Here is a 22,262-nt window from a genome sequence, read left to right on the forward strand (position 1 = left end):
CTGGGCTGATTTGATTAGTCACTTAGGGGTGAATTCTGAGATGGATCAACTGATAGGATTGGGCCCAGACCCTATCCACTTAAAGAGTCCAAGATCTAAATAAGATTTAGATCTGGAAGCCTCCTAATTAGATTAAGAGATGGCTGATCTTATCTGCAAATAAGATAAGGGTTATCCCTTATCACTTAAAGGGACTTCTAATCCAAATATGATTTGGATCACCAACTCCTAATGGGATTAGGAGTTGATCCCTTTAAGATTATAAAAGGAGGGGGCGGCAGCCTTTAGACATGCAATTTACAACTCCTATCTTCAGAGCTGAAATCACAAGAAGAGAGAATTTCTGCTCCCTACGAATACTCTCTTGCCGCCTCCTTCCTGCAGTCGTCGCCTCCAGCAGTTCGATCTCCTACTCTACAGGAGTAATCAAGATTTGATCTTGATAACAATCAATTGGAGAAAAGATTGATTGGAGCTGTATTCACAAGTCATCATGTTGATTCTTGCGAAGGGTCAAGTTCTTTTGGAAGAACACTGTTGATTATGCTCCTTCCTGCACTGCGCCATCTTCAGTGGGAGCAGATTTTGGATCCTTCCTTGGGCGTAAACACCTCCATTGAGAGATATTGTTTCTCCGTATCAGGTATAATCCCTTCCTACTCCTTTTGGTTCAGATCTGGTTCAGTTTATGGTTCAAGAATGATCCTTGAAAATATGATTTTCTAAATAGGGAATGCGATTCCCAATTGAAGGGAGAGAAAAATTTTTGAAATCCACCCCTTATTCCGCAATCTTTGGGCGTTCATGTGATGGATATCCTATCCCTTCAAAAGAAGTATAAGATATGGTATAGTACATGGAGGATTTGGATATAGGGAGAGGAATGAATCAGGACATAGATTATTAGATTTTGCAATAGCTTATGACAGAGAAATTTTAAACAGTTTTTTCCAAAAGAAGGATAAACACTTAATAACATTTACAAGTAGATTAAACATATGTTAAATAATTTTTCCTTATTAGGAGAACAGAACGAATGATGTGTAAAGATTACAAAGTTATTCCATGAGAAAACTTAATAACACAAAATTGATTAGTGGTGGTAGAAATGCGCATTAGGAAATGGAAGAGAAATAGGGAAGAAAATAGGTGTAGGTGGAAAAACCTAAAAGAAGAAAACGCTAGCTCAATTTAGAAACAAGTTGATAATAAAATGGAATTTAAATTTAGATGGAAAGATTAACGATATTTGGCTTGAAATGGCAAAAAACATCAAGAAAGTAGCAAAGGCTAAAAATACTAAAAAACTTGGTGGTGTGATGAAGAGGTCAAAATATTATTAGATTAAAATGAACATGTTACAAAAAATGGCAAAAGGCTAAAAATGCAGAAAATATAAAATCATAAGAAATGAAGTTTAAAAGAAAGTGAATGAAGCTAAATGTAGAGCTTATTATGAGCTTGACCATAAATTAAACACTAAGGAGGGAGAAAAAGGAATATATAAACTAGCAAAACTGAGAAAAAGGAAAGGCAGAGATATAAACCATGTTAGGTGCATTAAAGATGATCAAAGAGTGTTGGTAAAAGATGAAGAAATCAAACAAAGATGGAAAAGCATTTTAATAAAATAGTAAAAGAAAAGATGATGCATTATGATTGGAGAAAGAATAATATGGTGCCTATATTTAAGAATAAAGATGATATACAAAGTTGTAATAACCATCGAATGATTAAACTCATTAGCCACACTATAGAACTTTGGGAGAGAATAATTGAACAAAGATTGTGACTTGGGACAAGTGTATCAGAAAACCAATTTGGCTTTACGCCAAGGAGATCAACCATGGAAACTATATTTCTTTTGAGGCAATTGATAAAAAAGTTTAGAAAGAAGAAGAAAGATCTTAATATGGTGTTCATTGATCCAAAAAAGGCTTATGATAGAGTTCCTAGAGAAATAATATGGTGGGTTTTGGAAAAGAAAGTGGTCCAAATTAGGTATACAGACCTGATTAAGGATATGTCTAAAGGGGCAACAACCAAGGTTTAGCACTTAGCCCTTATCTATTTGCACTGATCATAGATGAATTGACTATTCCATGATGCATGTTGTTTGCGGACCTCTATATATATGGATACACTAGGAACATTCCAGATACAAACCGACTAGAAATAATTCATTTCCAATTCCTAGACCAAGCGACATTCCCTCCTGACATAGTATTACTTAGAAAATCTCATTCCCTGCTTCCTATTACCTAGAAACCTTTCTTTATGGTCAAGACATGTTTTTATGCTTCACATGAACCTAACATTTTCTAATCCCAATGATGCCAATACCAATAGTGAAAGTTCATTTTATATTTTGAGTGCAAAGTGCATTGGACCTCCATGTTAATCAAGGGTATATTATGATTAAGTTAAAGCTCTTGGCATCCAATCTGAATTGCTTGTTCAGGTGGATTTCAAGGTCGGAAAATAGCTTGGTTGACAGTTTTGCAAGGATGGATGTGAACAAAAATTTCTTAGAATGGCGAATGCCAGGCTCAATGATAACTTACAATTTTAGATATTCAGTTTTTAAGCCTGTCATGTCAGGCAATGACTAACCCAAACTTCTCTCTACTTCTAAAAAGTCATTTGGAAAGTAGTGTTGTATTTCACACTTATTTATACTTAATAAAGTCGATTCTTGTTACTGATAAGAAAAAAACAATTATGTTCCTCAAGAACCATAAAAGAAGATAGATTTTCAGAATACCCAAGTATCAGATAGTCTAAACATCACTCTGGATGCTGAAAATGTGCATTAGCACAGAAGTTCTTAAAAACGTTTTTTTATTGTACTAAAAACATTTTCTATTGTTCTTAAATCAAACCATGTAACAAAAATAACCAATTATATGCAAAAATCATGTCAAAAAACTAACACAATTGCTGCTAGCGTGAAACTAAGTTGAGACACAAACCCCCTGGTAAAAACCAACTGCACCTCCATGGTATGCTACCATAACTTGGTTAGCCCGTTCATAAATGTGTGCCAAAGGAAGATAAGATATGTAACTGTCAAATGCAACGAATAGCTTCAGTAAAAGGATGTGCACAGAATAAAAAATAAAAACAAAAAATAAAAACTCACACATCTGAGGAGTAGAATTTGATGGTATGGCAGGAACCAGCAATATTTGCAATCAAGTTTCCATGAGTTAATACAGCTCCCTTCTCATAGGAACAAAACCATAATCTGTAGTTAATATAAGGAACCAAAATATTACTGGATAAACACTTTAGGTTACAAGTTAAAGAACTCAGTCAACAGGAAACCAAAATATGATACCTTTGGTGTCCCAGTTGTACCACTAGTGTAGCAGATGGTTGCAATATCTTCAGGATTTGAAGGGCAAAAAGGATGAGGACTACTGCGGCCCTACATTACATCCATTTATATCATTCAAAAGCAATTAATCTTGTAAGAGCTAAAAAAATTGTTTACAATGTACAAATCAAGATTGTAGACATACATTAGCTTTAAAACCATGATCAGAAAGGAGATACAGTGAAATAGCTTTATCCAATAAAACAAGACGACCACATTCAATAAATCCAATAGAGATGAAAAACCCCTTCATTGAAGTAAAACAGATGAACACAAAATTTAACAAATTGTAATAAAAGATTTCTCCAAAAAAACATGCATAGAAGTTAAAGACCACTAGATCTACACAATTCACAAGCATTTAATTCAACAATGTGCAAGAGCGGCATCTGAAAGGGATCAACTTCTAAAATCCATTCATTGGAAATGAATGCAATTGTCCAAAAATAAAACCCTTTCCAGGGGCATATTTGTAATTTGGTATCTTATTTCCAGCAACCAGTATAAATAGTAATTGGAGCCATAACAGCCCTCACAATTTGGTGTTTTCTCCCAGAATCCTCCTTTCTTCTTCCTTCATTCTCCTTCATAACTCTGCTACTTTTCTTTCTGTTTTACTACATTACAACACAAGTTTGTATGAGAGCAGAGTTACCTACTCATTTCCCTATGTGGGATGCATGTGCATTATTAGGATCGGCAGTGTGCATAGAGAATTGAAGAGGCTGATCACTTCTAATGATGTAGCCTGCTTGTTATGAGGATTTTAGGAATTCAATTCTGTTTGATGCCTAGAAGTGATTCCTAGAGTGTGTTGCCCAAAAAACAAGAAAATCTGAGATTTCGGACCTTATTTTGATTGGATGCTAAAGAGTGGATGTGGAATTTGCAATTAGGTGTAAATCAACCAATTTTATATTCTACTTGAGATCGACAACCCTTTCAGAGGTTTCTGAGGTGTCAGGTGAGAGCACCCCTATTTCTCCCTTCCTATACTGGTGTCAGGGTTGGTTGAACCTAGGGGTGGCAATTTTTAAACCCAACCCACTAACCCGCCCAACCTACTCATCAATTTACAGGTTGGGTTGTATTTATTTAGTCCCAGGTCATTGACATGTTGGTTAAGCAAATAAAGGGACAATTAATAGTTTGGGTGGGTTGGGTTATGATTATCCAATCGGTAACTCGTTATTTCGAAGCCCCCCCCAGTCTCTGGTTCATTGCCTTTTGTGGAATGAACTCCAGAAACCTTTTGAATTAAGAAGGATTATTAATCTCTGCTATGATTTCAACTAAATCTCAGATTGTTTAAGCTTTCTTTATCTCGTAGAAGTGAGAACAATTCAGATTTCAGAATCATTCCATATTTATCTTAACAACTAAAAAAATTCAAGAAACCACAGGTTCTGTGACTTGATCCCTCAATGCATCTCTGATTTGAAGGAGCAGAGCTTTCAGAAACAATAGCAAACCACACTTCCATTTCAATCTTGTCTTGACTTGAAAAGTTTTTATGTCCGGATTGAAATCTCATTTACAACTGTTTGATCTCGAGTTCTCGACAATAGAATCTCTGTTACAGTTTAGAACAAGTAGATGTGTTGTATTCCAGATATACTAGAAGTCCTCTTTATGTGGATACAGTAGATTAATTGTTTTCATTCCAGAACAAAAAGCAATGAAGATCTAAAATTTGTCCAAACAAATTGTAAAGATCCATGGAGAAATCATGGATTGGTTGTGGTGGCTGTTATTTTCTCATGTTCTCTTCTTTCTTTGCTGAATTCTTCAGAGAGTTCAGATCTCAAATACAAGTCTTGCGAAATGAAGAAGGTACTTCTCTCTCTAATGAAAATTTTATTGTATTTTCTTTTTGAACAATTTGTTTTCATGATTACTCCAATTTTGTCTAGCTGTATCAGATTTTGGTCGAATTGCCAATTTTGTCTTCAATAGTTTCTGTAGATTAAGAAGCCTTTAATGGTGGCTATCATTTCCCTCAAAATAAGAGAAAACTCTTCACTTTCTGGTTAGAGATTCATGCTTGCTTGAATTGAATGTCTGTTCTTTTAAAAACATCAGAACGCTCTTGATTCTGCAATTTATAAGATGACTAGATAGAGTAAAAAATCAAATTCAAATTTGTGTTATGTGATTTATGTACGTCTAGGATTAATGGGTCAGGTGGGTCAGGTTGGGTCAAGGTGGGATTGGGTTGGACCAACCCATTTAATTTTGTCTAAATGGGTCATTAACCAGTTGACAGATTAGGCAGGTCGGGCTAAAGACCAACACGACACTTATGGATCTACAAGTTCTCTCAGGGAGAACCCCAAAATACTAGTGACCACATGAGATACTGCAGAATGAACTGCCACAAATCCACTTCATGCTAGGTGGGGACGAAAGAACTATATGGTCATGGCCATGGGTGGTGATTTTGATGTAGCCACTTATTAGCAGAAATTGTTTATGGACCAAGACATTAAAGAATATTTGAGATAGTGTTGCTAAGACATATTCCAAGGCATTGAATGTGGCAAAAACCTACCAACTCAAGAGTGAGATCAACAATTTTGTGTTAGTTAATTGCAGAGAAGCTTGTGTTGGTTAATGGGGTGGTGAAGGATTTTTTTCAGGCAAGCAGAGGCCTGAGGCAAGGGGATCCCTTATCCCCTTTCCTCTTAGTGGTGGTGGATGTTTTTAGCATACTCATTTCCAAGGTGGATAGGGAAGGGGAGATTAAGGGTTGGAAGATTGGTGGCAATAATATTGTAGTCACACACCTCTAGTGTGCGGATGATATCATAATCTTTTGTGAAGGGAGTGAACAAGGGTCAATAGGGCATTTGAAGAGTTTGGTAAAGAAATTTGAAGCTATCTCGAATCTCAAAGTTAATTTTGAAAACTGTTGCATTGCGAGGATGAATTTGGAGGTTAGAGAACTAGAGGCTATTGCAGAGAGGCTTGAGTGTTCCAGATCTAGTTAGTCTTTGCCCTATTTAGGGCTTCCTTTAGGAGCCAATCCCAAAGAGAGTAGTTTTTGGACTCCAATGTTGGAAAGGTATGCAAAAAGAAAAGCAATTTGGAAGAAGAATCACATATCTTTAGGTGGGAGAATTACTCTGATTAGATCAGCCCTAGCAAACTTGCCGTTATACTATTTGTCATTGTTCAGGATTCCACAAGAGGCTAGGAAGATTGAGAAGGTAATGAGGGATTTCCTAATAGGAAACAGGGGAGGAGAAAAAATATCACTTGTTGAGATGGGAAATAGAGACTAAAGATCTTAGAGGAGGGAGGCTTAGCTCTAGGTAATGTAAATAAAAAGAACTTGGGTCTGTTTGGTTAATGGACATGATTGAAATTGGAATTAGAATCAAAATCCCCAAGAATCGGAATTGGAATCACCTATTCCTGATGCTTGTTTGGTTCAATTAGGAATAAAATCGGATTCCGATTGTTGTTGTTTGGTTCATTTGGAATTGGAAACGGAATCAAGTGAAAATTTTCAGTTTTATATTAGTTCATTCATTATTTTATTAATATTTTATGAATATATAATTACTATTTTGTTAGTACTTTATTATTATTATTTTATTTGTATTTAATAATTATCTTAGCATTTATCATTAATTTATGAATATTTTATTAATGCATTAGTATCTTATATATATATATATATATATATATATATATATATATATATATTAAAAGGATATGGGTGCTCTCTGCACTCAGGAAATGGAACCTACTCGTGCGAGTAGATCCCACGTGCGAGCACCCATTTCTAGTAATTAATTATTAATTAATAACAATAATTACTAATTACTTACTAACTAATAACAATAATTAACTTATCCTATATACATATATTAATACGAAAGGGGTGCTTTCCCCTTTCAACACGTTCCCTTTGTTTCAGACGTTTCCTTTAGTCCCTGGTTTCAACACAGGTCCTTTGCTTCAGATTTCATCAAGACTGACACGTTCCCTTTGTTTCAGATTTCATTTTCTTTCATTTTCCTTTAGTCCCCAGTTGCAACTCATGTCCTTTGTTTCAGATTTCATCAAAACCATCACTATATCCCTTCTCTTTTCCCCCTATCCTCTCTCCCTCTCTTTCTCAAAACACTCCATCTCTCTCTCTCTCTGATAGGTGAGTTCCATTTCTGGTATGCCAGCGACCACCACTCTATCCCCTATTCCCCCCCGCCCCTTTCTCTCTCTTTGGTATGCATGGCAGCTGATCAGAAGATCAGAATGGTTTTTATTTTTTGTCATGGTTTGTATTTGAGTGTTGTTGGGTTTTGTTTTTGTTAATTTAGGGGTTTTGCATTTCCACTTTTTCCCTAATCTGTTCAGCGGGAATAGCTTGACTGACTGGTTTTTCTTTGTTTTTTCTTGTTTTGTTTCTAAGATTAGGCATCAGTGGTAGTGGGAATAGCTTCGATAGAAGCCATTGGAAGGACGCCAGTGGTAGTGAGAATAGCTTCGATGGAAGCCAGTGGAACATCGAGACCATCACCATATCCCCTCTCTTTTCCCCTCTCTTTTCCCCCCTCTTTTCTCCCTATCCTCTCTCCCTCTCTTTCTCGAAACACTCCATCTCTCTCTCTCTCTCTGATAGTTGAGTTCCATTTCTGGTATGGCAGGGACCATCACTCTATCCCCTCTCTTTTCCCCCCTCTTTTCCCCTATCCTCTCTCCCTCTCTTTCTCGAAACACTCCAGCTCTCTCTCTCTCTCTCTCTCTCTCTCTTAGAGGTGGGTTCCATTTTTGGTATGCATGGCAGCTGATCAGAATATCAAGATGGTATTTATTTTTTGTCATGGTTTGTATTTGAGTGTTGTTGGGCTTTGTTTTTGTTAAGTTAGAGGTTTTGTATTTCGTTTTTTTCCTAATTTGTTCAGTGGGAATAGCTTGAGTGACTGATTTTTCTTTGTTTTTTCTTGTTTTGTTTTTAAGATTGGACGTCAACGGTAGTGGGAATAGCTTCGATAGAAGCCACTAGAAGGACGCCTGTGGTAGTGAGAATAGCTTCGATAGAAGCCACTGGAAGGACACCTGTGGTAGTGAGAATAGCTTCGATTGAAGCCAATGGAAGGACGCCAGTGGACACTTTCATGTGCTTGCATTTATTCTTCTTAAGCACATTCCTAAGCCCTAATCCTCCTTCCTCTTTGCTTCTCCCCACAACCTCTCAACTGATTAAGTGGTCTTTTTTACCTTCTCCCGGTTCCCAAAGAAAATCTCTCATTAATTTTTCCAGTTTCTTCACTTCCCTAGATGGTATCCTAAAGACAGAGAGGTAGTAAGTAGGTAGGTTCACAAGGGTAGCTCTTATCAAGGTGATCCTCCCACCCAAAGAGATGTAATTTTTCTTCCACATAGCTAATCTCTTTTCAAACTTCTCTATAACTAGGGTCCAGAACCTACTCTCACTAGGGTTTGCCCCTAACGGCAGCCCTAAATAGGACAAAGGCCAAGTAGAAATGGAGTATTGAAGACAATTTGCAATAGCCTCAACCTCCTCAAAGTCCAAATTGACTCCATCAATGCAGCTCTTTCCTAAATTGATTTTCAAATTGGACACTCCTTCAAAGGCTTTAATCAATTCTTTCAGGTTTCCCACCTTCTCACTAAAACCACCACCACCATAGAAGATCATCAAGTCATCCACAAACTGCAAATGAGTTACTGGAATTTGGTTTGTGCCTATTCTCCATCCCTTTATCACATCTTCCCTATCATCCATTGTGATAATTTGATTGAACACATCAGGTACCAAGGTAAAGAGAAAAGGTGAAAGTGGATCCCCATGTCTAATACCCCTAATAGCTGGAAAAAAATCCCTTACCACCCCATTTACTAAGATGTAGTAGTAACAAGAGCTAACACAACCAAGCATCCAACCACACCATCTTTCCCTGAACCCACACTTCCTCAAAACCTCTACTAGAAACTGCCAATCCACCAAATCATAGGCTTTCTCAAGATCGAGCTTACATACAAAGCCTCTTTGCTTAGACATCTTCATCTCCTCCACACCTTCATTGGCAACTATGATCTAATAAATTATTTGTCATCCTTGGATGAATGCCCCTTGGGCCTGACTAATAATGGAGGGAAGGATTTCTTTAATCCTCAAAGACAACACCTTTGCTAAGATTTTATAGATACTAGTCACCAAACTAATTGGATTGTTGTCTTTACGATAGATGGCATCAAACTTCTTTGGAATTAGAGCCAAGAAAGTAGCATTAATGCCTTGGCAAACTATATGCTTAACTGCAAACTCATTAAAAACCTCACAAAGATCATTTTTTATCACATCCCAACAATCTTGGTAAAAGACTATTGTAAAACCATATGGGCCTGGAGCTTTGGATCTATCCACTAAGAACATCGCCTTCCTAATCTCTTCTTCCTCAAAGATTCTTTCCAGCCACCTAACTTGATCTTCATCCAGACTTGGCCAATCTATCCCTTCCAATTCCAACCTTTCATCCAAGGGTCCTCTATAAATCGATTTAAAGTGATCCACAAACTTCCTAGCAATATCATCCTGATTAATGAAAACCTCCCCCTACCTCCATCTTAGACACAAAGTTCTTTCTCCTCCTCCCATTTGCCACATCATGAAAAAACTTTGTATTTCCATCATCTTCCTTGATCCACCTATGCCTCGATTTCTGCCTCCAACTTATTTCTTCTCTCAATAAGACATCTTCTAAGTCCTTCAATTATTTCCTCATGTCTCTATCACCCTTCTCCAATCTAGCTTGAGCTTCTCTTTCATCCAGCTCTTCTATCCTAGAGATTAGATTCACTTTTTGCTCCTTAATTCTTCCAAAGTGATCCCTATTCCATTCTTTTATTTTGGATCTCAGTCTCTGCAATTTCTTATGAAATCTTACACCTTTCCATTTTATCCCCCTTAATTCCTCATTCCACCATAATTTAACTTTATTCACAAAGTTCGGGTGGGTTAGCCACATGTTCTCAAACCTAAACGGCCTAGGTCCATCTATAAGATCTTTGACACCTATTCTTATAGGACAGTGATCCGAGGTTACCCTAGGCAAAGCTCTAGACACCAAGTTTCCCCAATAGTTCTCCCAATCAACATTAAAAACAAAACCTGTCCAACTTCGACCACAAGGGAGTTTTCTGTAGGTTAGACCAAGTAAATCCATCTTGTAACAATGGAATCTCCTTTAACTCACAATCATCACATGCTAGTTGTGATGGTTTGTTGGGAGTTATTAGTTTCTTCAGAAAAACACATTACATTGAAGTTCCCTCTCAAACACCATGGACCTTTCCATAGACCCTAAATTGCATACAACTCCTTCCACATGTCATTCCTTTCTCGATAGTTATTAGGACCATAGATATTGGCTAACACCCAAGTGAAGTTATCCTCTACATTCTTGAATTTGATGGAAACCGAGAACCTCCCTATTAACTCCTCCACTGCTTCTACTACATCCTCCTTCCATAATGTGACAATCCCTCTCGAGGCTCTCCAAGAAGGGGTTGAGGTCCACCTTACTCCTGTTGACCTCCACACACTCCTTACCCATCTTCTGTCCAACTTCAACAACTTTGTTTCCTGTAACATAACAGTGGCAAACCTTTCTTTCTAATTAAATCCTTTATCACCCTCCTTTTCCTTGCACTCCCTAATCCCCTAACATTCCAGCTAACTATTCTCATAGGCACAAATCATGCAAACACCTTCAGTCATAAATAGGGGTGAGCACTATTCAGTTAAAACCGAAAAACTGAACTGAAAATTTTGATTTCGGTTTTTCAGTTCGGTTTCTGGTTAAATTGGTTCGGTTAATTCGGTTTTAGAATTAGAATTTCGGTTAACCAAATTAACCAAACTTTTTATTATTATATGTAATATATAATAGATTATATATTTAGTTATTAATATATAATATACTGAAATTTGATTTCATAATATACTTTATAATATATAATATATATTATATGTTATAATATATATAATAGAGTATATATTGTTAAAATTTGGTTTTAATCAAAATAACCAAAAATTCTGGTTTCAGTTATTTTGATTATTCTAAATTTCGGTTTCGGTGCGGTTTTTATTTTTTAGTTCAGATTTTTAAATTTCGGTTTATTCGATTCAGTTTTTAACTGAATAAACCGAATGCTCACCCCTAGTCATAAACCAGCACTCCTTACTTCATACCGTTTCTCCTATTACCTCTACCACTAAACTCTATCTTCCCTTCGATGTCACCAATTAATCTTTCCACTTCAAAACGTTTCTTCTTTTCCTTATTCCTTTTTGCCTCACTCTTTTTATTATAAGTTTTCACCTGTCCTTTCCTTTCAGCCCTCTCTTCGGCCTGACCTTCCTCACCAATAGCTTCCAAAACTGAAGTCTGAAGTCCTCCTTTATCATAATCAACCCTTTGCTTTCCCCTATCCATCACCATTTCACTGAACCCATCTACATATCCTTCCCTTTGTTTGACATTCTCAAACTCTGTACAAATCAGTCCCCAATTTTTATCTACCTCCCCACTCTTCCCTTCAAGGCACCCTTGTCCAACTCTTCCACCTCCAGTCCTACCCTTGTTGTACCTTCTGGGTGGGATGCTAGTACCTTTGTTTCAGGCATAATACACTGGTCAGTAACCAAAAACAAATTGACATACGTACCTAGTTGGATTGGGATAGCACAAGGAACTGGTGTCGTTTCCTTACAGGGAGACTTTTGTGGAGTAGACATGGTAGAGCAAGCACCACTGTCTAGCCTACCCTCTTGAAAACCCAATCCCAGCACTCCCCTTCCTAGTTCACCCTTATCCATACTCACAAGAGAGAACTATTCTCTTATAATTAGTCATGTACGCCCTGAGACTTTTCGTTGGCTCCTTCATTATGGGATAGTGGAATCTGTCCAGCAAACGCAGCACCTCCTACCCTTTGTTCTTCCTTGGGAAAAACTACAGTAGCCCCTTCCTCTTCTAAGTACAACACCTCCGTATTCAAGCTCCATATTTCAATCGGATTTTGTTTAGCTTGCAAATCGAGGCTACCCAAACTCAAGGCTCCATCTGACTCATAGTCATCATCACTACTGCTTTCGTCTCCAAGCCAAACTGCAGAATCTAGCCCCCTCTCTTAGTTGGGATCCACTGAAAAGAGCTACTAGAATACACACTCTGCCCTGCTTTCTGAACTCGAGCTAAGGAACTCGAGGAGGAAGATAAACGATTACAATTGTCTATCAACCATTCCCCGCCAACTTCAGTCACGTGCTCTTAACCTTATCCTTAATAGCTATGGGCTTAAAATTGGGCCTAAGAGAACTTAGATTTCCTCTCACCCTTGGCCCAGGAGAAATAACAATGTCCATGGGTTCAGTGCTCTTAACCAACCCCACAATACTACTTAGCCCACCAACTCGACCCACCTCAACTCCCGGTTCAACCACCATGTTTCTTACTTCAACATGTTTTTTAACACTTGTCACCTCTTTACTCCCCTCTTCAACATTTAAGTTTTTTGTGGCAGTGTTCCCAGCCACCTGTGCAAAAGTTCTGCTATGCGTTAGAGGAGTTTCTTGTGTTTTAAGCCTTTGACTTTCCATAAGCCCCAAGTCTTTTTGGCTCCCCCAGAAATTGTTGGCCCATTTTAGTATAACTTCCTGTCTTTTTTGAACCCTCCAATCTACTTCTTCCATATACAGCTTCTTCCTCAAACTCCTCACCTCCCTCCATTCTAGCTTCCTTCCACAAGCCTGCTTCAATGGAGGAAGCCAGCCAGACTGAAACAAAAACACCCTCCACTCTTATTTCCACATTCCTTGGTATATCTTCAGGCCTCACTCCGCTCAGGAGAATAGCCACAGAATGGAGGTCTCCCCAGTAAGCACCATCCCAGTCTCCCTCCACACATCAGTGCAGTGACATCTGCTACTTCTTGCTTCCAAAGATGGAAAGGCAATCCGATTATCCGTACCAGAATCCCATTTTCAATAAAGAAATTTTTGGCATTAAAGAGAGGATTCCATTTGAAGATTGTAATAGTTCCTAGATCAGTCTGAAAATTAACTGTTGAGAAGTCTACTCTGTTCTCCCCAAAATCAACTAGAGCTTTATATTTATCAAAGGGAGTTACAATAAACTCATTCTCCAGCTTCATATTCAAGATCAAGTAATCTGCAACTCTCCTCCAGTCAACGGATTGCAACCCTACCTCTATTATAGGGATGGCAATTTTCCCCTTCCTTGGCGGGGACTTGACTTCCCCGATCCGATGGAGGCGGAGCTGGGACAAGGACGGGGATTAATAAGAATCCCCGATCAGGGTCGGAGTCGAGGATGGGGATTTAGGCCCCACCCCTCCCTGACCCCGATTATGTATATATATATCATATTATTTATTATTATATTATTTATATTATATATATTAAATATATATTGTTATGTTATTTATATTATATATATCAAAACATATTTAAAAAAATTATTCATAATTTAAAATATTTATTTATTTTAAGTAAATTTATTTTTCAAATAAATACTGTTATATATAAAAAATTCCGGGGATTCAAGTCCCCGCGGGGAACCCATCCCCGTCGGGATTGGGAATGGAGGACGAAATCCCCGCGGGGAACCCATCACCCTGCACTGTCCACTGGCTTTTGCTACAATCACTGGCTCTTGCTCCATGTTTCCAGACACATTAGACCTTTGATACACCCCTTCTTCCCTCCCTGGACTCCCCTTTGTTACTTTTACTCCATGGAGCAAAAATTCCTCAAGCACACTACTCACTTCCCTCCAACCTTGACTCTGTCTTCCTGCTGGGAAACAAACCAGTTGTTTCTTTCCTCCACCAAAAAACTCAGCCAGAGCTATGTAGCAACCCTTTGCATTCTTTCTGCTTTCAACTATATATTTCTTACCTTCATTAGCTGCAATCTCTTGCCAGATGTTTTGCTTACCTTTCAGTCTTGCCCCTTCCACAAACTTCTGCAGCCACTCCACTACTTCTATCCTAGTCAACAGAACCATAGCCCTCCTTGCTTCCCATATCTTCAGACTCAGCTTTCCTCTACCTTTCTCTTCCTCAAACAGGAAGTCCTTAGCTTCAACTTTCAGATTTCTTCTCCACCGACCTGCCTCCACAAAGCTTTCCTCCATTTTTTTCCTCAACGTTTCCCTACTAAGGAAGTGGCTGTTGGCCTATTCCTACCAAAATTAGAGCCTTTTGTTAGGAAGTGTACCATTGGAAGATCAACACTATGGGCATGCTACAAAAAAGAAGACCCTTCTTTTTCTTATCCCCAAATTGGTGCACCTTATGTAAATACAATGAAGAAAATCGTTACCACTTACTAATATCCAACCCCTTTGTTGCATATTTATGGGATTGGTTTTTCTCTTTGCTTGGTTGCAGGTGGTCTTTGCCAACGAAGGTAGATAAGATTTTTGACCCTTTGACCTTTGTTTGGCCTAAAAAGAGGGAAAGGATTATGTGGAGAAGTGCTAGAGCAGTGATAATATGGACTCTCTGGGAAGAAAGAAATAACAGAATTTTCTAAGGAAAGGAGATCTCCATAGAAGCAGCAAGAGAATTGGCAAGGGCGATACATTGGCTTAAACCATTGATTCTTTTTCGTCTTGGTCCTTTGATGATATTTGGAGAAATTGGGGGTAGTGACTAGAAGCTCTTCCAAAAAAGAAAAAAGGAAAAGAAAAGATTATGGAAACCCACTGTTGTAGACTTCGTGAAATTAAATTTTGACAGGAGCAGTCAAGGCAGCCTGGGCCCTTCAGGTATAGGGGGTGTTAAGAAATAAAGAAGGGATTATCATTGCACTTTCTTCCAGTCCTGTGGGAGTGGGGGATTCCAACTAGGCGGAATTGCTTAAGGCTATAAGAGGACTACAAATTGGAAGTAAGATGGGCCTAACAAATGTAGAGATTGAATGGAACTCAAAACTGGTGATAGGATGGCTGAAGGATCCAGAGTCTATAATATGGTGTCTTAGGGACAAGATGAAAAGTTTAAATGGATAACCAGAAAAATGAACTTGAAAACTTCTTGGGTTAGGACTCATCAGAAAAAGAATATTTCTTGGATTAAGAGAACAGCTAATGCTATGGCAGATGGGTTAGCTAAACAAGGGGTTAATAGGGACAATTTGTATTGGGCCCAGTTGTAATTGTTTTGATACTTTTTTTTATAAAATTTGTGTATGAGGTAACACCTCATGCCTCTCTATGGGATGCCTGTAATGCTTATTCTCTTTGATTTTTAATAAATACTTGTTTACTTATCAACAAAAAAGAGTGAGGTCAACAATCTCACACAGGGGGAGAGATCATTCTCCTTGTATTTATCTACATTAAATCTCTTTAGCAATAGATTGATCACCCAGAGACTGTAGAATGGCAGAGTCCTAGGGATGCTATCACCTACAAGAAGCTGGTGAAGCAAAGCTGAGTATTTGAATTCTAGCTGGATTAAAACAAGAGTATGACATTACCATGCAACATATTCTTGATAGAGATGAAATCACTCTACCTCAGGCTTATTCCATCATGCATAGTGAAGAATACAGAAGTATGATGTTACAACTTACAAGTGTCATCTCCTAGTTATATGGCCCATGTTTCTATTAAGCCCAAGACTCTAATTATGCCAGTAAATCGTGGGGGTGAGGATACAAAGGAAGTTGTTTATGAGCATTGTAAGAAACCAAAACACACTAAAGAGACATGCTGGAAATTGTATCCTAATTTGAAGCCTTCGAGGCTCATAAATCCCAAGACTCCAATACGAACTTGGTAGCTACTAGAGATGAGTAAAGGACTTCATTTGCTCCCACATCGATATTAGGGTCATTGATGCTTCCTTCCCCAAAGATTACTATTGTTGCCAAAGTAGTAGAGTTCGAGAAGTACATGAGCTAGCTAAAGTGCTAAAGAGTGCAACAGGGAATATGGGTCCAAGAACATGTCCATCAGTTATGCTTACACAAGTAGACATGCAATTACAACATTGCTTCCATTTCAAGTAAGGATGGCATTCCATGGATTATAGATACTAGAGATTTTGATAACATGCCCAATGTGCCATTACTTTTTCACTCAGAAATTATGTTCTAGTAAAGACGAAGTGTCTAACAGTTCCCTTGCCACTATTTCTGGGAAAGGGAACATTAAAGTTGTTTTTTAACCCTTTCTTCAGTTCTTCTATACAAGTTGAAAACAAATTTATTATCTGTTAATAGCCTCGCAAAAAATCTTAGTCGTTCTTTGTTCAATAACACTTTTCCCAATTACTGAGTTTTCCAGGATCTAGAATCTAAAAGGACAATTGGAAGTAACCATGAGGTGAACAAATGGGATATGATTTCTAAATATACCACCTAGAGATGGAGTCAGCCTAATCAGTTTTCTACTTTTGAGTCAATTTCTTTGGAGCATGGCTCAAAGTATCAATAGCCCCTGATACACCAGAAGGGGTGTATCAACACTTTGAACCTTGCACTTCTTTTTTTTAGTTTTTTTTTTAATTTCACAAGTCATTTTTTATGTTATCAAATTATTTAAAAAAAATAGCCTTTAAAAATAACTTGAAATAAGTGCATCAGTACCCCAAAGATACAAGACGATATATGCCTGATATGGGGCATATCATATTGATACTTTGAACCTAGCTTGTTTTGGTAAAGCTGCATTCATTAAAACAGAAACAACAAGAGCAACAAACACCAATACAAACACAGAAAACCAAAGGAGGCTACAAAAAACTACAGCAAAGGAAAAACAAAGGAAAGAAACTAATCCTAAGAGGGGCCAGAAGACCAATCATCCATTACAGTATCCGAAAACCACAAAGGAAAACAGTCATCCATTGCTAAAGCCAAGCTAAGACCACGCCTAGCCAACTTGTGAGCAGCAGTGTTAGCTCATGAGGAGCCCAAGAGAAAATAATAGACCTACCTCTGCATAGAGCTTTAATGTCTTTCAACAAAAACAGAATATCTTGATGACACACATCCAGAGCTGAGTTTAGGCAGCTCACTAAATAAAGATTATCTAATTCAACCAAAACGATCACTGGGTTCTTAGACAACACCATTTTTAAAGCTTCAAAAAGGGCTGCGGATGCTTTGGCATGTTCAATTGGGAAATTTGTCTATTCATTTGTTGAGTCAACTATTTCCTAATTTATTCAGGTTATTGAAACTGTCTAGTCTACATTGTAATATATGAATAGTTATTCCCTAATTTATTCAGGTTGGTAAAACTGCATGCATTGTGACACGTGAATAGGTAGAACCTACTCCTTAGACTGGAGAAACCTTGGCTGTTTGGGAGCTTCCTGCACATGGCACATTACCCCACTCGGTTCCATGTCTTTCTAAAAGAATATTGGTTACCCCACACCTATCGAAACATGTCATGCACAGGAAGATCCAAAACAGCCCAGGCTGTTTTTTTCAAGCAGACAAAGCCCCCCCCCACCACCACTAGAACTGCTATGTTACCCTGCTATTACATTTTTTACTTTGAAAATCTTTTATACTGCCACAACATTTAACCATCACTTCATAAGTATATTGCCAAAATGGTTAAATGTTGTTAACCATCACAACATTTAACCATCGCTTCATAAGTATACTGCCACAACATTTAAATGGTCTTCTTTGATCAGAAATTTATGGTTGTTGATGGTTGTAATGACTTCTTAAAGGAACAAGAAAGAAAATAGGGATAGAAAGAAGAAAGAAAATACACAGAATCACTCACGGGGTGCCTAGAATCACTCTAGGGTATGGGAATCACTCATCATAATTAGCATAAGCTGAACAAACTCAATAAGCTTCATTGATCTTTGTATAAAACGCCCATACATATTTATAGACTCTAAACTCATAATAATCCTAGGAGTCAAACTGTTAGACTCAATAATCCTAGTAGGACTCAAACTAAGCTGGCATATCCTATTTCAATTCAAAGAAGACTCAATAACTCTAATCCTACTTAACTCTGAAATTTTAAACATAAATAAACTATAAATATCAAACCCTGTTATTGGACCCTATTGAAAATTTGTAAAATGGTAAAAATATCCCTGGGGTCCAAAATTACAGAAATACATAGAATTTCACAAAATTCCAATTTCGACTCTTCAGCTCCTGCACCACAAAATTACAGGGAACATGGAATTACCTGAAAAAGTAAGCTTGAATATGATACAACTCTATACCCTGATATTACATTTTTTTACTTTGAAAATCTTTTATACTGCCACAACATTTAACATCACTTCATAAGTGTGTTGCCAAAATCATGCAATTACCTGAAAAAGTAAGTTTGAATATGATACAACTTTGACTCCTGTTTTTGATGGAAGTGATGGCATTTGTCCATCTAAACCCCCAACAATCTGTGACAAAGAGAAAGCATGTGAAAACCAACAAAACTGCAAAATCTGCATGAGGCTTTCTTTTAGCTTGTTCAAAATTCAATGAAATACAAGGGGAAATGATCGAGTGAACTCCATACCACCATTAAACGAACTGATGGGATCTCAGACAAGAAACTCAGCAACTGCAAGTTCCCAATCAGAACATAAGAAATGTTGCAGAAGCACAGTTTGAACAAATAATGCATGAATGTCAGACAAAAAAAAAGAAATGAGACATGGAAATAAGTAATTAGTAAAGCCATATGAACTACTTTGGCGGGTTAGAGTTTCTGAAACAACAAAATACCAACATCAAAAATGAAAAAAAAAAAGAGTCAAGATAATTCTAAATTCTAATCAAATTTTCTTCCCAGCATATGAGAATATTCACTTACTACCCCAAAGGAAATATTAAAAGGCATCCCAACAACAGCAATGAAAATGAAAAAGAAATGGAGTATGAACAAAAAAGAGTATAATCCTGTTATTCTGTCTCACCCCAAAAACAGCAAGGAGAAAAACATATAATGTAAATAGAAGGCTTGGAATTTTCTTTGTAATCCCAACAACAGCAAGGAAAGAGTAGTTTGGGCATCAGCAGACTTGAAATTTTCTTTGTAATTCTGAGTTTCTGACTGTATTCTAATGTAAATAGAAGACCCTGATTGTACTCTTATCTTTTCCTCTTGTTCAGATTTTAAGCAATAGGTCATCATCATCACGCATGCATGCATGCCTTGTCCCAACTATATGGGAACGTAATCCTGTTTCGCAAATCAATTCTTTTTAAAAACATATCCATTGTGAAATTATTATTGCTTAAATCATTTCTTACTACTTCTACCCATGTCCTTTTTGGTCTACCCCTACTACTTCTACCCATCACTTTTTCTAACTGGAGCTATTACTGGTCTTTTATGCATGTGACCAAACCATCCTAACCTACTCTCTCTCATTTTATCACTTATAGGAGCTACTCCTAAGTTTCTACAGATGGATTCATTCTTGATCCTATCCTTTCTAGTTTTTCAACTCATCCATCTTAGCATTCGCATTTCTGCCACACTCATTTTCTAAACATGTTGTTTCTTGACATTTTGGGCAATAGGTTGATGAATTGAAATTTATTACTGCTGCTTATCAACACAAGAAGAAGAAGAAGAAGAAGAAGAAGAAGAAGGAAGAAGAAATCCCACCCAAAAATGAGGAAGGATAACTAAATGGTCGTTTCCAAGTTGAAAAATAGGTCCCATTCAGAGTGATATAAATTGAATGGTGTTTTAGCAGGAAATTAGGCGGTTTGTTTCCAGGAAAGTAACAGGTTCAAGTAGGAAGGTGGCCATTTCATGCTATAAGACATGGAGGTTAGGTTTTTCATTTCAAGTGCCCATGAATGATCTAAACAATAGACCCTACATTTGGGAAAAAGATGAGGGAAGATTTTTTTAGAAGGCCAGTGAGGGAAGATGAAGAGTGCGAGAAATTTATGAGAAGATTTTAGAAGGAATTTTCATACTCAGCAAATAACCTAGCAAGGATAGGATTAACAAGAACGAGTTGGAAAGGGGAATGCTTGGGCTAGGTTTAAATCTGTTATTGTCTATATGCATATCTTACAGTATGATCGGTTCAGTCATTGGCTGCTTAGCTCTTCCTGCATTGCTTTTCCAAGATAAATGGAAAGTAGAGTTATTATTTTTTTTTGAACTTTTTAATCCATGAAATTCACTGTTACTGATAAAAAAATTATCACAAGGCAGCCATAAGGCCAATAATACTATGATTGTCTATGCATATCTTACAATATGATTGGTTCAGTCATTGGCTGCTTAGTTCTTCTTGCATTGCTTTTCCAAGATTAATGGAAAGTAGGGTAATTATTTTTTTTTAACTTTTTAATCTATGAAATTCATTGTTACTGCTAAAAAAATTATCAAAAGGCAGACATAAGGCCAATAATACTATATGGCACAAGCAGGCTGTTGGCCAGGAAAAAATTGCACTGTAGCTAGAATTTAGTTGTTTAGAGTGATGAGACCCGAGGAAAAAACAGATAGAATCAGAATCAAGCACGTTATTGGATAGTAATGGTGTCTCTCCAATGAGTAACTAGATGAAGGAATGCATAAGAAACCCATTAGATAAAGCTTCAGTGGATTAAGAGAAGTGCAAATTCCTCTGTGGATGCACTTGCTAAACAAGGGGTGGGAGGAGCCAGTCTTTTTTGGGCAATGTTGTAATATGCATTTTGTTCTTGGGGAGGGTTAAGAGATTGTACCCCTCCCATTGCTCTTTTGTATCTGCTTGTTTTTTAATAAAAGTTCAAATATTTATCAAAAAAATATAGAACAAATGATATTGTATAAGTCAAATGTTAGGGATGATCATTGGCTGGGCCAGGATGGGTTTAGAACCTATACTAAGGGACATATCCCAGGACCAGGCCAGCCCCTACCCCAGGGCTTAAAATATAAGCCCAGGTCTAGCGCCTGGGATAGGATTCCAGGCCTACAATTTTAAATATACTATGTTCGAAATATAATATATCAAAACATACCTTATACTTCATATATTACATGTCATCATCATCATCATCATCATCATCATCATATAAGCCTTCTCCCAACTATATGAGCTCGTCTACATGAATCCTGTTTCACAATTCCATTCTTTTCAGTGTCTTATCCATTTTTAAATTATGGCCACTTAAATCATTTCTTATTACTTTCACCCGAGTCCATTTCAGTTTGCCCCTAGCTCTTCTAGCCTCTTCAGCTTGGATCTACTCCTATATTCCTTCATATGACTTCCTTTCTAGCCCTGCCCTTTCTAGCTTTACCACTCATCCAACTAAGCATTTGTATTTCTGCGACATTTGTTTTTCGACATGTTGTTTCTTGATTACCCAATACTTTGCTCCAAACAACATAGCAGGCCTTACAATTGTTTATAGAAATTTCTTTATAGCCAAAGTGATACTCACCTTTTCTTATCAGCAATAAAGGAATTCATTCATTAAATAATTAAAAGAGTTACAACAAGAGGTTGTGAAAACAACAAAAAGAGCATAGACACTACAATCTCACCCCACCACCCTTTTTACATTTGAACTCAAACATTTTTTTTCTAGTAATCCCTCGTTTATACAACCAGTTTGCAGACCTTTGTACCCATCGATTTGTATCTGCAATTCTGCATGTCTTTTGAGAACCATTAAACTGTCTTAATTCATGCCTGTAATTCCACACCACATTCTTTTCATTCATTAACCAGCCAACTACCTTCAAATCACATTCAATCATCAACCTCTCTCAACTCCCATTTCTTTATCTCTCTGCACCCTAAATACTACAGCTAAAACTTCTGCCCTTACTGAATCACCTTCTCCTATTGGACTTAAATACAT

At 37.3% G+C, this 22,262-nt stretch overlaps 1 protein-coding gene across 2 annotated transcripts in view; it reads right to left on the reverse strand.

Moving 5' to 3' along the window:
- The window catches only part of LOC148879278 (long chain acyl-CoA synthetase 6, peroxisomal-like), a 73,802-nt gene that overhangs the window by 30,755 nt on the left and 20,785 nt on the right, over nt 1-22,262 (reverse strand). For both annotated transcript variants that reach the window (XM_088960773.1, XM_088960772.1), the window contains exons 8-12: nt 18,955-18,999; nt 18,749-18,835; nt 3,341-3,430; nt 3,143-3,222; nt 2,973-3,066 (exon numbers count right to left, since the gene is read on the reverse strand). In XM_088960773.1, coding sequence (XP_088816899.1) covers nt 2,973-3,066; nt 3,143-3,222; nt 3,341-3,430; nt 18,749-18,835; nt 18,955-18,999 — 396 coding nt within the window. The remainder of the gene's footprint in view (nt 1-2,972; nt 3,067-3,142; nt 3,223-3,340; nt 3,431-18,748; nt 18,836-18,954; nt 19,000-22,262) is intronic.

Source organism: Nelumbo lutea, chromosome 1 (genome assembly GCF_056320005.1).
Source record: "Nelumbo lutea isolate HS-2025 chromosome 1, American lotus-T2T, whole genome shotgun sequence".
In the NCBI taxonomy this organism is placed as follows: Eukaryota; Viridiplantae; Streptophyta; class Magnoliopsida; order Proteales; family Nelumbonaceae; genus Nelumbo; species Nelumbo lutea.